At 44.3% G+C, this 16,390-nt stretch overlaps 2 protein-coding genes across 2 annotated transcripts in view; one reads left to right on the top strand and one right to left on the bottom strand.

The window, feature by feature from the left end:
* Positions 1-4,424: 4,424 nt before the first annotated feature.
* Positions 4,425-7,942, bottom strand: LOC308167905 (inverted formin-2-like; the record flags this gene model as incomplete). The annotated part of the gene is made up of 3 exons (XM_080542383.1): positions 7,622-7,942; positions 5,867-7,414; positions 4,425-4,472 (listed from the first exon to the last, which is right to left on the bottom strand). Exons 1-3 carry the CDS (start codon positions 7,892-7,894, stop codon positions 4,425-4,427), a joined length of 1,869 nt encoding a protein of 622 aa, XP_080398509.1. The 5' UTR covers positions 7,895-7,942.
* A 6,009-nt stretch (positions 7,943-13,951) lies between these two features.
* LOC308167904 (inverted formin-2-like) overlaps positions 13,952-16,390 on the top strand; it is a gene marked incomplete at both ends in the record, with an annotated part of 7,443 nt that continues 5,004 nt past the window's right edge. Inside the window, one exon of the mRNA XM_080542382.1 lies at positions 13,952-13,956. Within this exon, the coding sequence (XP_080398508.1) occupies positions 13,952-13,956 (5 nt within the window). The remainder of the gene's footprint in view (positions 13,957-16,390) is intronic.

Genomic DNA, 16,390 nt, shown 5'->3' with positions numbered 1-16,390 from the left:
GGATATCATCTATAGCAGAAGGTTGTGGTGCATTTGGGAAGTTTGGATCCAAACTTTTAATGAAATGTCGGACCTGGAGGTATCGAAAATAACTTGAGCGGGGAAGGTTGAATTTTTGAGAGAGGTGATTAAAGGTCGAGAAGACGCCCTCAGTATAGAGATCTTTAAATTTGGAGAGACCGAGTCTTTTCCATAAGGCGAAAGCATTGTCTATTCTGGCGGGGACAAAAGGGTGGTTATTGCAGATAGGGGCTAGGTTGGAGAAATCTTTTAAACCAAAGTGGCGTCGAAATTGTGACCATATTCGTAATGTATTAACAACAACAGGGTTAGAGGTGTAGTGTGGGGGCAGATAGAGGGAGTTTGGAGGTAATCAAGGCGGAGAGGGATGTTGAAAGACATGACTCATTTTCTATTTCGCACCAAGACGGCTGTGGTGAATGGACCCAGTATATGATTTTCTGAATATTGGCAGCCCAGTGATAATAAAGCAAATTTGGTAGGCCCAGTCCGCCCTGGGACCGATGTCGCTGTAGAAGTATTTTCTGTATTCTAGGGACTTTACCCCCCCCAAATGAAAGATGATATGGACTTATCTATGGACGAGAAGAAGGACTTTGGGAGGAATATAGGGAGACATTGGAAAAGGTAGAGGAATCGGGGTAGAACGTTCATCTTAATGCTTAATACAGTTGATCTTCCCTGCCAGTGATAAATTAATGGACCTCCATTTCTGTAAATCATCTTTTAATTTATTAACAAGGGGCGTGAAGTTTTTTTCATGTAGTTTAGAGAAGGACCGTGTAATATTAATTCCCAAATATTTGAAGCCAGATTTAGACAAATGGAAGGGCAAGTCACATTGTGGGATTGCGAGATCTAGGTTGTTCACTGGAAAACATTCGCTCTTAGTGAGGTTGATCTTGTATCCCGAAAAGCTACCAAATCTATGCAGCATCTGAACTATATGGGAAATGCATTGCACCGGTTCAGATACATACAACAGTAAGTCGTCGGCATATAGCGCCACCTTGTGTTCCTTCCCCCATCTAGAAATTCCATTTATTATTGGAGAAGATTTTAACATGATAGACAGAGGTTCGATGGCGAATGAGAATAGGAGTGGGCTCAGCGGGCACCCCTGGCGTGTCCCTCTCGACAATGAGAAAAATGTGGAGCGTTTCCCGTTCGTAACTACCGATGCCTTAGGACAGGGGTCGGCAATAGGCGGCCCGTGGGCCATTGCTGGCCCGTCACCAATAATATTTGGCCCAGCAGATTATTTTGAGAATCCACTTTTTATTTTTTATTTTTTTTATTTTTTTATAATAATATCGGACCGACAGTCCCACATATAGCGCCTATAATGTCCGAATAGAGAATCGAACTCCACCTGAATAATGCTTATTGTACTTTTATCCATGTTGAGAGTGAATGACACAGGGACAGACAATCAGGCAGCAAGGTGCACCGAAGCGCACTGACGCTGAACCCCTCAGAGTGAATCATAAGCAGGTGGACAACGCGTCACGGTGCTGAAATAGCCGACATACCGTGTGTGGTTTGAACAAAATAACACGAGCTCAGTAAGCCATTCAAACGTAATGTTTACGTATATGTGACTGCAACACACATATGAACAGTAACAACGCAAATTCTGTTTAATTTTCTGAAAAACATTGAAAACAAAATCGGCGCAAACAAAAAGCATCTCCCATCGGTCAGTATTTGCTTGATATCTGGTGATATTGACGTCACTTTAATCCACAGGCAGTTCTCAAGGTTTTTATGCATCCATCGATTCCTCTCGTGCGTCTTTATCGCATTCATTGACGAAAAGGACGACTCGCGTATAGAAAGGGAACATTGTGAGCACGGAAAATGTCTCTCACAACGGCTTTGCATTGATGAAACCAGGTAGGATGAACGTATAGTTCGCTGTCCATTCCTCTTTAAATGCCCTGTTTCCACCGTCAACTTTCCTCTTTAGACCTTTGGAGAGTGACATTATGTTTCTCTTGCTAGCAGGTTAAATGTTTGGCTAACTTCACCCGGCACGCAAACAACCAATCCAATAATAATAATGTGACCTTGTCTGGGAGGAGGGGGGAATAATTATCAGAATGAAACTGTTACATAATTATTAGAATAAGTTAGGCTACGCTACATCGTCAGTCCACACATTTATTATTCAAAAATATGGAAAAGTGTGAAACTACGTTTCAACGTTGTTGAGAATCACAACACAAACTCGCTAATCAAGCCAAAATACTGCAACATAATGGATTGGACAGCTACCTAGTTAACTAGAACACTACTTTACATTGTTAGCAGGTTCACAAAACAAGCTGTGTTAGTTGACTAGCGATGTGTACAGTCGAAAGAAAAGTCAAAGCATTAGAACGTGTCACATTTTAAAACAATCAATTACTTAAATTAGCCTTTGATTATGTTCGGGCCCGCCATCTAGTGGCTCAAAAAAAAATTGGCCCGAGGCCAAACCTAATTGCCGACCCCTGCCTTAGGAGATGAGTATAGTAGTCTGATCCATGCAATAAAAGTGGGTCCAAAGCCAAAAGCTTTCAGACATTCAAATAAGTACGCCCACTCCACTCTGTCAAAAGCCTTCTCCGCATCCAGGGAGAGAACCACCTCAGGTACCTCCTCGGACGTAGGAGAATGTACGACATTTAGAAGGTTTCGGATGTTAGAGAATGAGTGGCGGCCCAGCATGAAGCCAGTTTGATCAGGGGAGATCACCTCGTCTGTGACGGACTCTAGACGCCGGGCGAGTGCTTTAGCTAATATCTTGACATCGCTGTTGAGCAGCGAGATGGGGCGATGTGAACCACACTCCGTTCTGTCTTTCCCTGGTTTCGGTAAAAGGGTTATGAATGCCTCTGTTAGCGTCTGTGGCAGGGCCTCATTATCCATTGAGTCATTGAACATTTCTAAGATGAGCGGAGTTAATTTGGTTGAGAATTTTTTGTAGAATTCGATGGGGTATCCATCAGGGCCCGGGGCCTTACTACTTTGCATAGCTGTGATTGCATTATAAATGTCGGTGTCTTGGAAGGGTAGTTCAAGTTCTGCTTTATGAACAGGGTTGATAACAGGGGCATTTAAATTTGTGAAGAAATGTTGCATATTGGTATCATCATTGGGTGCCTCAGAAGTGTACAATTTGGAATAAAATGCCCTAAAAGTCTCATTGATTTCGAGGGGGTCAGTTGTAAGCTCCCCATTTTCTCTTTTAATTTGTGGAATCTGTTGGTCAGAGGATTTACATTTTAATTGATGCGCTAACATTCTACCAGCCTTTTCCCCATGCTCATAAACAAAGCCTCGTGATTTCAGCAGCATACGTTCTGTCTTATCGGATGTTAATAACTCGTATTTGGCTTTGAGATTCAGCTTATTTTTGTAAAGCTCCGGGGTGGGAGAGTCAGAGTATTGATGATCTATGTCAATCATTGAGTTGAGAAGTTGCTCCTGTTCTTGCCTCCTAGCTTTGTTCAGCCTAGATGTGTATGCAATAATGTCCCCCCTTATTACTACTTTAAGGGTCTGCCAGAGCAGGGAGGGAGAAACAGTGTCGTCCCTATTGGTTTCCAAGAAATTGTCTATGGCAGTTGAAATCATTTGGCAGAATTCTTTATCTGTTAGTAGTGTGGTATCAAGTCTCCATGGAGCGCGGTCAGAGTAGTTAAGTGGGAAGGACAGATCCAATAGTACTGGGGCATGGTCAGATTCAATTATGGTTGAATATTCTACGTTTTTGACAAAGGGAAGTAGTGTTCTGTCTATAAAGAAGTAATCAATTCTGCTATACGAATGGTGGACGTGTGAAAAAAACGAGAATTTTTTATCGTGAGGAAATTGGAAGCGCCATGGATCGACACATCCAATTTGGTCCATGAACGCTGACAACATTTTAGCTAGGGATGTCCCGATCCCACTTTTTCACTACCGATACCGATACCGATACCTGGGCTTCGGGTATCGGCGATACCGATACCGATCCGATATTTGTATACATTTTTTGACCCCTGAATATTATATATATATATATATTTTTTTTCTTCCTAACACCAGGGGAGCCACCCCTCCTAAATTTCGTTGTTTGGTACCTGTACTGTAGCAATGACAATAAAGACCATTCATTCATTCAAATACCTCCCCAGTATATAGTCCACACCAACAACAGTTAAATTAAAGACTGCCAGCCTTTATTAAAGCAACAAAAATAGTACTCTGCAGTACTCAGTGACCGTATGTCAATATTTTTTTTAAAATAATGTTACTTTTCATTTGCACCTGATGCTGGCCCATTAGGGGTAACTTATAACTAATGCCCTCGATATTTTGATGTTTTACTTTCAGACGAGCCTTGTCTGTGCCATCTTAAAGCCACTATTCTCTGTTCAACGATAGTAACCCCCTTGACGCTTGATCTGCACCTGATGCTGGCCCTAGAGGGCAGATTATGACGTCAGTTTTATTTTTTAACACTTTCTGTGTAACAAGCATACATTTCTCTACTCTTTCTCTTTTCTTGAACTGAATTGGTGCTTTGTGCTTCAGGTCCTGTGGAGACAACTTTCCCTGGTCATGCTTGCTGTGTCCCTAGGCACATCCATGACCATGTAGTGTCTAGTCTCGTGGTTCCAACCATGGAGGTAGAAAATCGGTGGACAGGCTTATTGTAATGCATGGAATCGAATGAGGAATATAAAAACACACGACGTCCTTCGATTTCTGCCTCAACCAGCCTCGGTGTGAACCCGTGCCAACCCCCTGCACGCTGGTCTCAACAAGTCTCTGTTGGCAGGAACTGGCAGGGGAGCTTTTTTGGCGCTTGTCAGTTTCACGTTTTAGTGTATCCTCAATTTAAGCCCAATCCTTTCCACAGCCACAGGCTGCTCTCTCTACTTAACTCCTCAGAGAAGCTAAATCCTGCTCCACCACATTTACCAGTTGTCAAGGACATCGGCTACTTGAATCGTACATTAAATCTTTTGATCTGTGTTTTATTTCGGTAACTACAGTGGGGAGAACAAGTATTTGATACACTGCTGATTTTGCAGGTTTTCCCACTTAGAAAGAATGTAGAGGTCTGTAATTTTTATCATAGGTACACTTCAACTGTGAGAGACGGAATCTAAAACAAAAATCCAGAAAATCACATTGTATGACTTTTAAATAATTAATTTGCATTTTATTGTATGAAATAAGTATTTGATCACCTACCAACCAGTAATAATTCCAGCTCTCACAGACCTGTTAGTTTTTCTTTAAGAAGCCCTCCTATTCTCCACTCATTACCTGTATTAACTGCACCAGTTTGAACTCGTTACCTTTATAAAAGACACACTCCACACACTCAATCAATCAGACCCCAACCTCTCCACAATGGGCAAGACCAAAGAGCTTTTTTTTATTTTTATTATTTATTTTTTGGCTGTGAGAGTCAATTTATTTAAGCCCGCTGATTTAGGTGAATTTACCCTTGAACGTGTCACCTTAACCATCAACGCAACAATTGCCCCCCCTGAGAGATTTGGCAGGAGCCGCCACTGATGCCCTCATCTCTCTCTGAAGATCCCTCCTTGAGCAGGGGATCCAATCCAGGATTGAGGGGGGCGATGGTCTCTGATTAATCCAGTTTGAGTCCTGTTGGAAGGCCTGATGTGGACTCCCCTGTGTGTGGCAGTCTGTCCTGCGATCCTTGCTGAATGGTTGATGCCACCTTGTCCACTTCTATGCCATATTGGGTATCTACGGCTGATGATCGCTCAAGCTTGGCATGTTCAGGCTGGGTGCTATCCCTTTTCTTGTCATTAGAGGGCAGGCTGCCCCTGTCTGCCTGGGCCCTGGTGGTCTTCCTTAGTGCATTGCCCTTCATCATAGCCAACAGGTGGTCCAACATGATGCAGCCCTCCTCCTGGACTGGGGGGGCTTTACGAATTATTTTTCCGTTCTCCCCCCTCGGTCTCTTGGCGTCATCCTCCTCTTGCTGTTTCTTCCTCTTCTCTGCCTTGATGGCCTGCTCTCTCCAGGTCTGGTTTTCCTTGATTGCTTTAAGGAAGAGTCCTCTGAAGGTCTTGATGGTGTTGAACAGCTCCTCTAGTGAGAGGCGGGACGTGTCCTCACACAGATACTCTGCTAGCTCTTCCTTCTTCTTTTTGATGGAGGCAAAGAGCTCCTGCAGCTTCTCACAGGCCTCCAGGTTCCCCTTCATAGCAGTGAGATACTGCTGCTTGATATCCTCCTGAGAAGAAGAGGACACTTTTTTCTCAGAACCCTTCAACCGTTTGACCAGTGAGCTCGACTCTGCCTGAATAGAATCCACATTTATTCTAGCAGCCTTTTCACAGATCTCTAGATCATCCGGAAGGTTCAGCAAGTCAGCATGGGTTTTCTCCGCCTCCTCCAGGATGTGATGGAGCAATGTGATACGGGACTTGTTGGCTTTGGTATCTGTGAGCTTCAGCAAGGTGCTGATCTTGAAGCCATCTGCATTGCCTATGTGACTCCCATAGTTGAGGAAGTTTCCAATGTCAAGTATGAGCTTGCAGAAACTTGGAAGGCGGGTGCTCTCCTTCAAACTCTCACAGGCTGCGTCCAGCAGCTCAGCTTTGGGTTGCAGCATCTTTAACACAGAAGGGGTCTCCTCACAGAGAAGCATGCACTCGATCCTCATGGTGTAGCATGAAACTGATAGGAGCTCGAGGTAGAACCGATCCACACCGGCCAGCTTCTCTATCTCCCCTTGGTATGACTTGAGGTTCTCAATCTCATGTTTCTCCGGCAGTAACGTCTGCATCTGTTTCAGCACCTCGACGTCAAACTTGGAACGGTCCCCATTTTGGATCATAGCTACAAAGTCTTTATGTGAGCATCTGAACTGCTTCAAGAATATGTTCAAATCTAGATTTTTCTTGGCATCAATGAAGGATATCTCTTTGGGCTCTCGTTTGACCGTAGTGTTGGTACTTTTGGCCTTTGAGTCAGTCACTGGCAGACAGAAGAGCTCCTCAATGCTGGAGTAGTCAGGTTCCAGGGAATCAGACTGCACTGACGACCACATGGATTGGCTTTCAGACACCACTCTGGAGGGCAGCTTCTGCCAGTTGAGCTTCTTCATGCGCAGTGTGGGACAGCGGCTGGCCTTGGGGAGAGGAGCGTTCTGGGGCACAATAATACCTCCTCCAATACCTGGGGGAGGGGGTGGTGGGGGAGGGGGGCCCATACCAGGCAGGGGAGGGGGAGGTGGGGGGCCCATACCAGGCAGGGGAGGGGGAGGTGGGGGGCCCATACCAGGCAGGGGAGGGGGAGGAGGTGGACCTCCCTGCCCCATCCCTGGTAGAGGTGGTGGAGGAGGAGGTGGCATCCCAGGTAAAGGAGGAGGTGGTGGGGGTGCACCATAAGTGGTGCCTGGCAGGGGTGGGGGTGGGGGAGGAGGAGGGTTTGGGGTAGCAGCAGGAAGTGGAGGGGGAGGAGGGGGAGGAGGGGGAGTTACGGAAGCCATGTCTGATTGGTTGGTTGTGCTGCCGAGCAAGTCTGTCTGGATTGCCCTGTTGGTGGTCTTGGTCTTGGGACTGGCTGAGATCTGTTGTCTCTTGGAAGAGAGCAGGCGCTCCATCAAACGTTCAGCGGAGTCCATTTGTGAGTCGTGGGCCAGCAGAGTGGCACGGACAGCCAGGGCCTCCAGGGTCAGCCACACGTCTCCCCGTCCTGGAGCCACCAGCAGCAGAGCCTGCAGGATGGACAGCAGCTGGACAGAGGCTGGGGAGCTGCTCACTTTGGTGAGGAGGGAGGTGAAGACCTCCTGGTGACTGCTCATGTCGATGCCTCCGTACACCCTCTCCATCTCCTCCGCATCCTCGGCCATGGAATCCTCAAAGGCCTCACACTGGATGTTCAGGTCCAGGTCCTCAGTCTCCCTGTTACATAAACACACATGCACATATGCACGCACACGCACACACAACATAGGTATTGATGTTTGGGAAATCTTACAGAAAGTGACTGTGACTGTTGTTCCACCAACATTTGATTAGCATTTAATGCATCCCACACCTACCTCAGCATTGGCAGTATATCCAAAACTGGAAAATACATAATTAAGATGAATCCCAGTACTTTCAATATCTCAATATCTCTATATTATCTCAATGGCCAATGCACACAGTGTTTTTGTAGCACTGTCAAATGTTGCAAATGTTGTAATAGTTTCTTATTGCATCACAATGGGACAATTGGAAAAACTTCAACATTCTAAATTGCCTGACACAGAAGAGCTTGCCTTGAAAACGCCTTGTCTAATGGTTTCTATTTTATTTTTTTAAATAATTTTTTTACTTTCTTTTTATTGAGATGTTACAGATATACAAAAATAATACTTTTCAGTTTTGGTTTGTTTTTACACAAAACACAAACATGTCCCAACCCCCCCCCCCCCCCCCCCCCCCCACAAAATCCCAAGTGGTGCATCCCAGGACGAAGGATATAAATAAACAACAATAAATAATAATAATAATAATAACAGTGGTGATAGGTAATGAAGACAGTACAGGTAAGTAATCAAAGAGATAAAGAGAAATAAAGTGCAATTCATTTGTAAGTGAGGATAGATGAGATGGTCGTGTTGGTCTGTGATACCATGTCTGTTATGATTGTAATATGTCCCTCTCTAGAACGAGATGATGTATCTCTAGGGGTTTATCCTGATAAATAGATTCACAACATATGTCATCACTCAGCATCCAGCGCACTTGCATTGTCAGGGAGGGTTTTTAGTTTGTTGAAATAGGATATTATTGGGTTCCAGGTGAAATAAAAGCGGTCTTTGGACCCCCTAAGTGTATATTTAATCTTTTCAAGTTTCAAGTGAAGCATAAGGTCAGTCAACCATAAGGAGGAATTCGGTGGTTTGGGGGATGTCCAACAAAGCAAAATCCTCCGTCGAGCAAGTAGAGTGGCAAATGCCACAATGTCTTTATGCTTGTTAATAATCTGTTGGTCAGTTGGCGCTATGCCAAAGATAGCTGAGTAGGCGTTAGGTTGCAGGTTCAGATCTAGTGCCTGTGAGAGGGTCCTGAAAACTGCTGACCAATAATCAAATAATAAGGGACATGACCAAAACATGTGTGTTAGCGTTGCCGGAGCGTTATGACATCTGCTACAATTCTCATCCACGTCAGGATAGATTCTGGCTAGCCTAGATTTGGAAAGGTGAATTCGGTGCAAGACCTTAAATTGGATTACGCCTAGTCTAGCACATGATGTGCTCCCGTTAACTCTCGTCAGAGCCTCAGTCCAGGAGTCATCGGGTATTACGTCCCCTAGCTCCTCCTGCCATTTCTCTTTAATTTTGTGGAGGGAAGTGTCTCCGAGGGATGATATGCTAGAGTAAATACTTGATATTAGGCCTTTTAGATTGGGAGGAATTTGGAGGATATCATCTATAGCAGAAGGTTGTGGTGCATTTGGGAAGTTTGGATCCAAACTTTTAATGAAATGTCGGACCTGGAGGTATCGAAAATAACTTGAGCGGGGAAGGTTGAATTTTTGAGAGAGGTGATTAAAGGTCGAGAAGACGCCCTCAGTATAGAGATCTTTAAATTTGGAGAGACCGAGTCTTTTCCATAAGGCGAAAGCATTGTCTATTCTGGCGGGGACAAAAAGGTGGTTATTGCAGATAGGGGCTAGGTTGGAGAAATCTTTTAAACCAAAGTGGCGTCGAAATTGTGACCATATTCGTAATGTATTAACAACAACAGGGTTAGAGGTGTAGTGTGGGGCAGATAGAGGGAGTTTGGAGGTAATCAAGGCGGAGAGGGATGTTGAAAGACATGACTCATTTTCTATTTCGCACCAAGACGGCTGTGGTGAATGGACCCAGTATATGATTTTCTGAATATTGGCAGCCCAGTGATAATAAAGCAAATTTGGTAGGCCCAGTCCGCCCTGGGACCGATGTCGCTGTAGAAGTCTTTTCTGTATTCTAGGGACTTTACCCCCCCCAAATGAAAGATGATATGGACTTATCTATGGACGAGAAGAAGGACTTTGGGAGGAATATAGGGAGACATTGGAAAAGGTAGAGGAATCGGGGTAGAACGTTCATCTTAATGCTTAATACAGTTGATCTTCCCTGCCAGTGATAAATTAATGGACCTCCATTTCTGTAAATCATCTTTTAATTTATTAACAAGGGGCGTGAAGTTTTTTTCATGTAGTTTAGAGAAGGACCGTGTAATATTAATTCCCAAATATTTGAAGCCAGATTTAGACAAATGGAAGGGCAAGTCACATTGTGGGATTGCGAGATCTAGGTTGTTCACTGGAAAACATTCGCTCTTAGTGAGGTTGATCTTGTATCCCGAAAAGCTACCAAATCTATGCAGCATCTGAACTATATGGGAAATGCATTGCACCGGTTCAGATACATACAACAGTAAGTCGTCGGCATATAGCGCCACCTTGTGTTCCTTCCCCCATCTAGAAATTCCATTTATTATTGGAGAAGATTTTAACATGATAGACAGAGGTTCGATGGCGAATGAGAATAGGAGTGGGCTCAGCGGGCACCCCTGGCGTGTCCCTCTCGACAATGAGAAAAATGTGGAGCGTTTCCCGTTCGTAACTACCGATGCCTTAGGACAGGGGTCGGCAATAGGCGGCCCGTGGGCCATTGCTGGCCCGTCACCAATAATATTTGGCCCAGCAGATTATTTTGAGAATCCACTTTTTATTTTTTATTTTTTTTATTTTTTTATAATAATATCGGACCGACAGTCCCACATATAGCGCCTATAATGTCCGAATAGAGAATCGAACTCCACCTGAATAATGCTTATTGTACTTTTATCCATGTTGAGAGTGAATGACACAGGGACAGACAATCAGGCAGCAAGGTGCACCGAAGCGCACTGACGCTGAACCCCTCAGAGTGAATCATAAGCAGGTGGACAACGCGTCACGGTGCTGAAATAGCCGACATACCGTGTGTGGTTTGAACAAAATAACACGAGCTCAGTAAGCCATTCAAACGTAATGTTTACGTATATGTGACTGCAACACACATATGAACAGTAACAACGCAAATTCTGTTTAATTTTCTGAAAAACATTGAAAACAAAATCGGCGCAAACAAAAAGCATCTCCCATCGGTCAGTATTTGCTTGATATCTGGTGATATTGACGTCACTTTAATCCACAGGCAGTTCTCAAGGTTTTTATGCATCCATCGATTCCTCTCGTGCGTCTTTATCGCATTCATTGACGAAAAGGACGACTCGCGTATAGAAAGGGAACATTGTGAGCACGGAAAATGTCTCTCACAACGGCTTTGCATTGATGAAACCAGGTAGGATGAACGTATAGTTCGCTGTCCATTCCTCTTTAAATGCCCTGTTTCCACCGTCAACTTTCCTCTTTAGACCTTTGGAGAGTGACATTATGTTTCTCTTGCTAGCAGGTTAAATGTTTGGCTAACTTCACCCGGCACGCAAACAACCAATCCAATAATAATAATGTGACCTTGTCTGGGAGGAGGGGGGAATAATTATCAGAATGAAACTGTTACATAATTATTAGAATAAGTTAGGCTACGCTACATCGTCAGTCCACACATTTATTATTCAAAAATATGGAAAAGTGTGAAACTACGTTTCAACGTTGTTGAGAATCACAACACAAACTCGCTAATCAAGCCAAAATACTGCAACATAATGGATTGGACAGCTACCTAGTTAACTAGAACACTACTTTACATTGTTAGCAGGTTCACAAAACAAGCTGTGTTAGTTGACTAGCGATGTGTACAGTCGAAAGAAAAGTCAAAGCATTAGAACGTGTCACATTTTAAAACAATCAATTACTTAAATTAGCCTTTGATTATGTTCGGGCCCGCCATCTAGTGGCTCAAAAAAAAATTGGCCCGAGGCCAAACCTAATTGCCGACCCCTGCCTTAGGAGATGAGTATAGTAGTCTGATCCATGCAATAAAAGTGGGTCCAAAGCCAAAAGCTTTCAGACATTCAAATAAGTACGCCCACTCCACTCTGTCAAAAGCCTTCTCCGCATCCAGGGAGAGAACCACCTCAGGTACCTCCTCGGACGTAGGAGAATGTACGACATTTAGAAGGTTTCGGATGTTAGAGAATGAGTGGCGGCCCAGCATGAAGCCAGTTTGATCAGGGGAGATCACCTCGTCTGTGACGCACTCTAGACGCCGGGCGAGTGCTTTAGCTAATATCTTGACATCGCTGTTGAGCAGCGAGATGGGGCGATGTGAACCACACTCCGTTCTGTCTTTCCCTGGTTTCGGTAAAAGGGTTATGAATGCCTCTGTTAGCGTCTGTGGCAGGGCCTCATTATCCATTGAGTCATTGAACATTTCTAAGATGAGCGGAGTTAATTTGGTTGAGAATTTTTTGTAGAATTCGATGGGGTATCCATCAGGGCCCGGGGCCTTACTACTTTGCATAGCTGTGATTGCATTATAAATGTCGGTGTCTTGGAAGGGTAGTTCAAGTTCTGCTTTATGAACAGGGTTGATAACAGGGGCATTTAAATTTGTGAAGAAATGTTGCATATTGGTATCATCATTGGGTGCCTCAGAAGTGTACAATTTGGAATAAAATGCCCTAAAAGTCTCATTGATTTCGAGGGGGTCAGTTGTAAGCTCCCCATTTTCTCTTTTAATTTGTGGAATCTGTTGGTCAGAGGATTTACATTTTAATTGATGCGCTAACATTCTACCAGCCTTTTCCCCATGCTCATAAACAAAGCCTCGTGATTTCAGCAGCATACGTTCTGTCTTATCGGATGTTAATAACTCGTATTTGGCTTTGAGATTCAGCTTATTTTTGTAAAGCTCCGGGGTGGGAGAGTCAGAGTATTGATGATCTATGTCAATCATTGAGTTGAGAAGTTGCTCCTGTTCTTGCCTCCTAGCTTTGTTCAGCCTAGATGTGTATGCAATAATGTCCCCCCTTATTACTACTTTAAGGGTCTGCCAGAGCAGGGAGGGAGAAACAGTGTCGTCCCTATTGGTTTCCAAGAAATTGTCTATGGCAGTTGAAATCATTTGGCAGAATTCTTTATCTGTTAGTAGTGTGGTATCAAGTCTCCATGGAGCGCGGTCAGAGTAGTTAAGTGGGAAGGACAGATCCAATAGTACTGGGGCATGGTCAGATTCAATTATGGTTGAATATTCTACGTTTTTGACAAAGGGAAGTAGTGTTCTGTCTATAAAGAAGTAATCAATTCTGCTATACGAATGGTGGACGTGTGAAAAAAACGAGAATTTTTTATCGTGAGGAAATTGGAAGCGCCATGGATCGACACATCCAATTTGGTCCATGAACGCTGACAACATTTTAGCTAGGGATGTCCCGATCCCACTTTTTCACTACCGATACCGATACCGATACCTGGGCTTCGGGTATCGGCGATACCGATACCGATCCGATATTTGTATACATTTTTTGACCCCTGAATATTATATATATATATATTTTTTTTTTCTTCCTAACACCAGGGGAGCCACCCCTCCTAAATTTCGTTGTTTGGTACCTGTACTGTAGCAATGACAATAAAGACCATTCATTCATTCATTCATTCAAATACCTCCCCAGTATATAGTCCACACCAACAACAGTTAAATTAAAGACTGCCAGCCTTTATTAAAGCAACAAAAATAGTACTCTGCAGTACTCAGTGACCGTATGTCAATATTTTTTTTAAAATAATGTTACTTTTCATTTGCACCTGATGCTGGCCCATTAGGGGTAACTTATAACTAATGCCCTCGATATTTTGATGTTTTACTTTCAGACGAGCCTTGTCTGTGCCATCTTAAAGCCACTATTCTCTGTTCAACGATAGTAACCCCCTTGACGCTTGATCTGCACCTGATGCTGGCCCTAGAGGGCAGATTATGACGTCAGTTTTATTTTTTAACACTTTCTGTGTAACAAGCATACATTTCTCTACTCTTTCTCTTTTCTTGAACTGAATTGGTGCTTTGTGCTTCAGGTCCTGTGGAGACAACTTTCCCTGGTCATGCTTGCTGTGTCCCTAGGCACATCCATGACCATGTAGTGTCTAGTCTCGTGGTTCCAACCATGGAGGTAGAAAATCGGTGGACAGGCTTATTGTAATGCATGGAATCGAATGAGGAATATAAAAACACACGACGTCCTTCGATTTCTGCCTCAACCAGCCTCGGTGTGAACCCGTGCCAACCCCCTGCACGCTGGTCTCAACAAGTCTCTGTTGGCAGGAACTGGCAGGGGAGCTTTTTTGGCGCTTGTCAGTTTCACGTTTTAGTGTATCCTCAATTTAAGCCCAATCCTTTCCACAGCCACAGGCTGCTCTCTCTACTTAACTCCTCAGAGAAGCTAAATCCTGCTCCACCACATTTACCAGTTGTCAAGGACATCGGCTACTTGAATCGTACATTAAATCTTTTGATCTGTGTTTTATTTCGGTAACTACAGTGGGGAGAACAAGTATTTGATACACTGCTGATTTTGCAGGTTTTCCCACTTAGAAAGAATGTAGAGGTCTGTAATTTTTATCATAGGTACACTTCAACTGTGAGAGACGGAATCTAAAACAAAAATCCAGAAAATCACATTGTATGACTTTTAAATAATTAATTTGCATTTTATTGTATGAAATAAGTATTTGATCACCTACCAACCAGTAATAATTCCAGCTCTCACAGACCTGTTAGTTTTTCTTTAAGAAGCCCTCCTATTCTCCACTCATTACCTGTATTAACTGCACCAGTTTGAACTCGTTACCTTTATAAAAGACACACTCCACACACTCAATCAATCAGACCCCAACCTCTCCACAATGGGCAAGACCAAAGAGCTTTTTTTTATTTTTATTATTTATTTTTTGGCTGTGAGAGTCAATTTATTTAAGCCCGCTGATTTAGGTGAATTTACCCTTGAACGTGTCACCTTAACCATCAACGCAACAATTGCCCCCCCTGAGAGATTTGGCAGGAGCCGCCACTGATGCCCTCATCTCTCTCTGAAGATCCCTCCTTGAGCAGGGGATCCAATCCAGGATTGAGGGGGGCGATGGTCTCTGATTAATCCAGTTTGAGTCCTGTTGGAAGGCCTGATGTGGACTCCCCTGTGTGTGGCAGTCTGTCCTGCGATCCTTGCTGAATGGTTGATGCCACCTTGTCCACTTCTATGCCATATTGGGTATCTACGGCTGATGATCGCTCAAGCTTGGCATGTTCAGGCTGGGTGCTATCCCTTTTCTTGTCATTAGAGGGCAGGCTGCCCCTGTCTGCCTGGGCCCTGGTGGTCTTCCTTAGTGCATTGCCCTTCATCATAGCCAACAGGTGGTCCAACATGATGCAGCCCTCCTCCTGGACTGGGGGGGCTTTACGAATTATTTTTCCGTTCTCCCCCCTCGGTCTCTTGGCGTCATCCTCCTCTTGCTGTTTCTTCCTCTTCTCTGCCTTGATGGCCTGCTCTCTCCAGGTCTGGTTTTCCTTGATTGCTTTAAGGAAGAGTCCTCTGAAGGTCTTGATGGTGTTGAACAGCTCCTCTAGTGAGAGGCGGGACGTGTCCTCACACAGATACTCTGCTAGCTCTTCCTTCTTCTTTTTGATGGAGGCAAAGAGCTCCTGCAGCTTCTCACAGGCCTCCAGGTTCCCCTTCATAGCAGTGAGATACTGCTGCTTGATATCCTCCTGAGAAGAAGAGGACACTTTTTTCTCAGAACCCTTCAACCGTTTGACCAGTGAGCTCGACTCTGCCTGAATAGAATCCACATTTATTCTAGCAGCCTTTTCACAGATCTCTAGATCATCCGGAAGGTTCAGCAAGTCAGCATGGGTTTTCTCCGCCTCCTCCAGGATGTGATGGAGCAATGTGATACGGGACTTGTTGGCTTTGGTATCTGTGAGCTTCAGCAAGGTGCTGATCTTGAAGCCATCTGCATTGCCTATGTGACTCCCATAGTTGAGGAAGTTTCCAATGTCAAGTATGAGCTTGCAGAAACTTGGAAGGCGGGTGCTCTCCTTCAAACTCTCACAGGCTGCGTCCAGCAGCTCAGCTTTGGGTTGCAGCATCTTTAACACAGAAGGGGTCTCCTCACAGAGAAGCATGCACTCGATCCTCATGGTGTAGCATGAAACTGATAGGAGCTCGAGGTAGAACCGATCCACACCGGCCAGCTTCTCTATCTCCCCTTGGTATGACTTGAGGTTCTCAATCTCATGTTTCTCCGGCAGTAACGTCTGCATCTGTTTCAGCACCTCGACGTCAAACTTGGAACGGTCCCCATTTTGGATCATAGCTACAAAGTCTTTATGTGAGCATCTGAACTGCTTCAAGAATATGTT

This window comes from Nansenia antarctica (assembly GCF_963989245.1).
Source record: "Nansenia antarctica genome assembly, chromosome: 11".
In the NCBI taxonomy this organism is placed as follows: Eukaryota; Metazoa; Chordata; class Actinopteri; order Argentiniformes; family Microstomatidae; genus Nansenia; species Nansenia antarctica.
This window is presented reverse-complemented; position numbering and strand designations above follow the sequence as displayed.